Source organism: Haliotis rufescens, unplaced genomic scaffold (assembly GCF_023055435.1).
Source record: "Haliotis rufescens isolate VD_foot unplaced genomic scaffold, xgHalRufe1.0.p SCAF_17, whole genome shotgun sequence".
NCBI classification, from domain to species: Eukaryota; Metazoa; Mollusca; class Gastropoda; order Lepetellida; family Haliotidae; genus Haliotis; species Haliotis rufescens.
The window spans coordinates 13,583,604-13,588,983 of NW_025963857.1; the positions used below are offsets into that span (position 1 = coordinate 13,583,604).

Here is a 5,380-nt window from a genome sequence, read left to right on the forward strand (position 1 = left end):
GCACAAGAACAACATTGTCATGGTAAAATACAGATGGGAAATGTTGATACAATTTCCCATGAAGTACTCGTGTGTCACATTTGCATTGCGCGAAATACAGATCGTTAATTATTTGTACAATTTCTCATGGGGTACATATACATTGTATGTCACATTTGCATTTCGGGGCGATGGGTAGTTTATATCTGTATTGGATCGGTTCGTGTGCCACTTACCTTTACATCTAAATTGTGTGAGTGACTGGGGCTATCGGAAGGGAGGACACACCTGGTGTGGTCACTGATTTTCACGGCTATTTTGCGTTTATGGCCAGTGGAATCGGTTTCGTCGGATGATGGAGACGAGATATTCTCCGGCGTTGAGATTAGGGGCGACACGTTGGACTGCCAATACAACCGACAGCCATGATGACAATGACATACTTACAACCCTGCGGGAGGCAGGTGTAGAATCTGTCCAAACAACCTATGCTTGTAAAGAGACAAGATTTCCATAATAGCCTCTATTTTAGGAAACAGTGACATTCCTTTCCCCTTATCCAAACACTCTGAGAGGAACTACACTTTTCCCTTGCTACAACATGCATACTGGCCACTGACGACTGTCCCAAAAAGGGAGTCAGAGAAGTCAGGTATTGTCTAAGATCTCGAACTACATAACTGAAAAAGGATATATACTGATGATCACTGCATTAGAAACACGGGGGTTGCAGATGAGGTGTTACTGCTCTGGTAATAAATGTCAGGAATGTCAGCTATGTTTGAGAGAAGTTTATGATTGTGCACCAGCGAACCAGTCTGAAACAGAGACTTCAGAGCTACACCTAGCAGTACAGCACCTCAAGGAGGACCCGTGAAGATCTGGGGTAGAATTGGTCTTCAGCAACCCATGCTTGCCGTAAAAAGTGACTATGCTTGTCGTAAGAGACGACAAACGGGATCGGGTGGTCAGGCTCGCTGACTTGGTTGATGCATGTCATCGATCCCAATTGTGTGGATCGATGCTCGTGATATTAGTCACTGGATTGTCTGGTCCAGACTCGATTATATACAGACCGCCGTCATATAGCTGGAATATTGCTGAGTGCGGCGTTAAACAACAAATCACCCCCCACCCCCACCCCAAAAAAACACAAAAAAAACTCAAGGAGTCGTACTGGACCCAAAGTTGTGCTGTGAATTGAAGAAATATCTAAGGCGGCTAATTGTCAAAAAAAGAGGCGACTCAATGAATCAGGGGTCCAGGCTTATGTTGACTGCATGTCATTTTATCTTCACTGTGTTTAACGTTGCTCGTGAAATCGATCACTGGTTTGTCTTGTACAGACTCGATTCATTTCATCGTAATAAAGCTGGAATCATGTTTACTGCGTTTTAACAACCATCAAACAAACAAAACAAAACCATTTCCATACTCATAAGAAGTCTCTGCTAAAAGCATATTTCATTGTACGAATTTCATTGCTCTCCGGGCAGACGCTCGCTCCACTAAACCACGGAGGCGGTCATGGAAATTACAAGAAAGCCTAGTACATTGAAACCCCACCTTGCGGGCGATCTTTTAGGAAACGTCATATACACCTGGAAACTAATTAAGCAAAGCTTACTATAGATTTCTGTATACAATTATAGCAAAGGGTAAAAATGTATCTTATATTTTTTCTGACGAAGTAAAATACTCGTCTTTTAATACAGGAACCGAAATCGATATATCAACATCTGTTTCCCTTTCTTCCCATCAATTGTCAATGTGAACATCTGGATGAAGTTACAGGGTCTTTATAACCAACTTATATTATATATATATAGGGTTTGGTCGCCTGATGCGCACATCACACGGATACTATCTGGGGATCAGTTTGAATCCAATACTCCCCCAAAAATCAATAACACCACAATTTGATGATATTCGTTAATACTACACTATATTGTAATTATAGGGCAATTGATTGGTGTGTGAATAGGTTCACCGAAACGTGAAAAAGCAAACTGAGATGTTTTTCTGCGAGACCATTTCAGCAGAATGCATTCTCAATGAAATGATAAGCGCAATTGATTGGATGAACCTTAGCATCACGTGATTCCTGAATGACGTCCGTTTCTTAAGTTCGATTTTGTATGTCTGTATCATTCTCAAGGTTAATATCAGTTTGACGTCATCACTTAAAAAAATCGACCGCAACGATCTGTACATAGATTCACAGAGAAGGTCATTAAGAGCAAGAGGGGAATAAGAAAAGAGTACATATATATCTCTGTATCAGCTCGTAAATAAAGGATGTTTCCTGGCTAGTCTAATAACACAAAGTGTGGTATTGTTGAAACGCCATGGCAATTGATACACAGCCGCAGAAAGAGGGCATCTTTGATCCGCATCAATGATCTGTTGATATCCTGAGTATTGAATCCGGGTGATGGTGTTTATACTAATATACTGAACCGTAAAAGAAACGTCACCATGGACAGATATATGAGAAACCTTATTTTTCCAAACACTGTAAACATACTTTGAGACATATTATAAAGATGAAACTTGGCAAAACTGATCATCAAGGTTGAGATTAAAGTGTCAAATGTTCTTAAAGTGAAACACAACACTAGTCGCTGAGAAAAAAAGGCATCACAAGTCAGAATCTCGTGTGTCCGCCATATGCATTGATGACTGCCGTGCAACATGGAATGGATGAGACGGTTGATGAAGGCCATAGGCACTTGAGCCCACACTCTGAGGAACCCTTACGCAGTTCAGCTGCAGTTGTCGGCCTTGGTCGGACGTCATTCAGCCGTCTTTGAATCTCGTCCCACAGGTGCTCAATTGGATTTAAATTGGGACTGAGGGCAGACCACTGCATGGATCTGATGCCATTCTGCTGGAGGAAGTCTCTTGTTGCTCTCGCAGTGTGGGCACGGGCGTTATCAGGCTGAAACTCGTTGTTGCGGCGACGTGCCAAATGAGGTATGGGGTGTAGACTCAAGACTTGATCAATGTACCGAACTGATTTGACACCATTGCCTCTCCCTGGACCGATGTTCTGGAACAACACAGGGTCAACCCTCTGTGCAAGACCAATTCCACCCCTCAGCTTGCAATCGTACAAGGGCTTGGTGTCGTTGATTTCTTGTCAATCTTGGCATGTGGTAGCAATTCAATAATGAATGAATGTTATCCGATCTGGGTGGATTTTTATAGGGCAAGAAATGGGGGATCGCATGTGAATTTCAAATTTCACGGATCTCACGTGCATCGGGTTACCATGGCCGTTGCCGTGATGCGTATGGGCGATCGGTTTTATTGTTATCTGCTTTGTTTTTTTATCATCAAATTTCATTTTTCCGGACAAGGTAATGTTAAATTTTAGAAACTTTGACAAAAATTACCCAGATATTTAAATGACAACTTTTCATGCAATGTTACTGGGGGTGAAGTTTTTTTTGCGGTTCAGTATACATTGAAGCCGGGTGATGGTCCTTACGCTTGCACATTGAAGCTGAGTGATGGTCCTTATGCTCACACATCGAAGCTTGGTGATGGTCCTTATGCTCACACATCGAAGCTGTGTGATGGTCCTTACGCTTTTACATCAAAGGTGGGTGATGGTCCTTACGCTTATACATCAAAGCTGGGTGATGGTCCTTACGCTTATACATCCAAGCCGGGTGATGGTCCTTACGCTTATACATCGAAGCCGGGTGATGGTGTTTAGGCTTACACATCAAAGCTGGGTGATGGTCCTTACGCTTACACATCAAAGCGGGGTGATGGTTCTTACGCTTATACATCAAAGCCGGGTGATGGTGTTTAGGCTTATACATCAGAGCTGGGTGAAGGTCCTTACGCTTATACATCGAAGCCGGGTGATGGTGTTTAGGCTTACACATCAAAGCTTGGTGATGGTCCTTACGCTTACACATCAAAGCGGGGTGATGGTCCTTACGCTTATACATCAGAGCTGGGTGATGGTCCTTACGCTTATACATCAAAGCCGGGTGATGGTCCTTACGCTTATACATTGAAGCCGGGTGATGGTCCTTACGCTTACACATCGAAGCCGGGTGATGGTCCTTACGCTTATACATTGAAGCTGGGTGATGGCCCTTACGCTTATACATTGAAGCCGGGTGATGGTCCTTACGCTTATACATCAAAGCCGGGTGATGGTATTTTCGCTCACACATCGAAGCCGGGTGATGGTCCTTACGCTTATACATTGAAGCTGGGTGATGGTCCTTACGCTTACACATCGAAGCCGGGTGATGGTCATTACGCTTACACATCGAAGCCGGGTGATGGTCCTTACGCTTACACATCGAAGCCGGGTGATGGTCCTTACGCTTATACATTGAAGCTGGGTGATGGCCCTTACGCTTATACATTGAAGCCGGGTGATGGTCCTTACGCTTATACATCAAAGCCGGGTGATGGTCCTTACGCTTATACATTGAAGCCGGGTGATGGCCCTTACGCTTACACATCGAAGCCGGGTGATGGTCCTTACGCTTACACATCGAAGCCGGGTGATGGTCCTTACGCTTATACATTGAAGCTGGGTGATGGCCCTTACGCTTATACATTGAAGCCGGGTGATGGTCCTTACGCTTATACATCAAAGCCGGGTGATGGTATTTTCGCTCACACATCGAAGCCGGGTGATGGTCCTTACGCTTATACATCAAAGCTGGGTGATGGTCCTTACGCTTACACATCGAAGCCGGGTGATGGTCATTACGCTCACACATCGAAGCCGGGTGATGGTTCTTAATTTGCACATTGAAGCCGGGTGATGGTCCTTACGCTTACACATTGAAGCCGGGTGATGGTTCTTAATTTGCACATTGAAGCCGGGTGATGGTCCTTACGCTTACACATTGAAGCCGGGTGATGGTGCTAAAATTTACTCTTTGTAGTTGGGTGGTGGTGCATTTATAACATATTTATACCTTGTTGCTCATTAAGCCCTAACAGTTACAACATATTTATATCTCTTGGTACATAGGCTGACACACAGCGTACATCACGCCATGTGCCCCGAGGGGTCGGTTGACAACGAATGTATCTTACCGACATTCATTCATACAGACCCAGAACACATGTCTGAAGTTTCACTGAGTCAGCAAAACTCGCTCCCCTCGTCTTGAGAAATCAACAACATTAATTACGTTTACTGACGCGGACGGCCGTTTTGACAGGTAGCAGACGACGCAAACGAACTGAGTTACTTCCCTTTACCCCATACAAACGTATAAACATCGGTTCATTTCAGCTCAACGATACTTATGCTTGTCAAGAATGTGGTCTGAGGTGTGTTACATTCGTTTTCTCAACGGGATACATGAGCGGGATACATCGGAAAAAACTGCCCGTTCCTTAACCAATCAGAACC

General features: G+C 44.1%; 1 protein-coding gene across 1 annotated transcript; it reads left to right on the forward strand.

The window, feature by feature from the left end:
- The first annotated feature begins 170 nt into the window (after window positions 1-170).
- LOC125381120 (prisilkin-39-like) lies at window positions 171-4,759 on the forward strand. The gene is made up of 2 exons (XM_048397346.1): window positions 171-174; window positions 3,948-4,759. Exons 1-2 carry the CDS (start codon window positions 171-173, stop codon window positions 4,757-4,759), a joined length of 816 nt encoding a protein of 271 aa, XP_048253303.1.
- The last annotated feature ends 621 nt before the right edge of the window (window positions 4,760-5,380 follow it).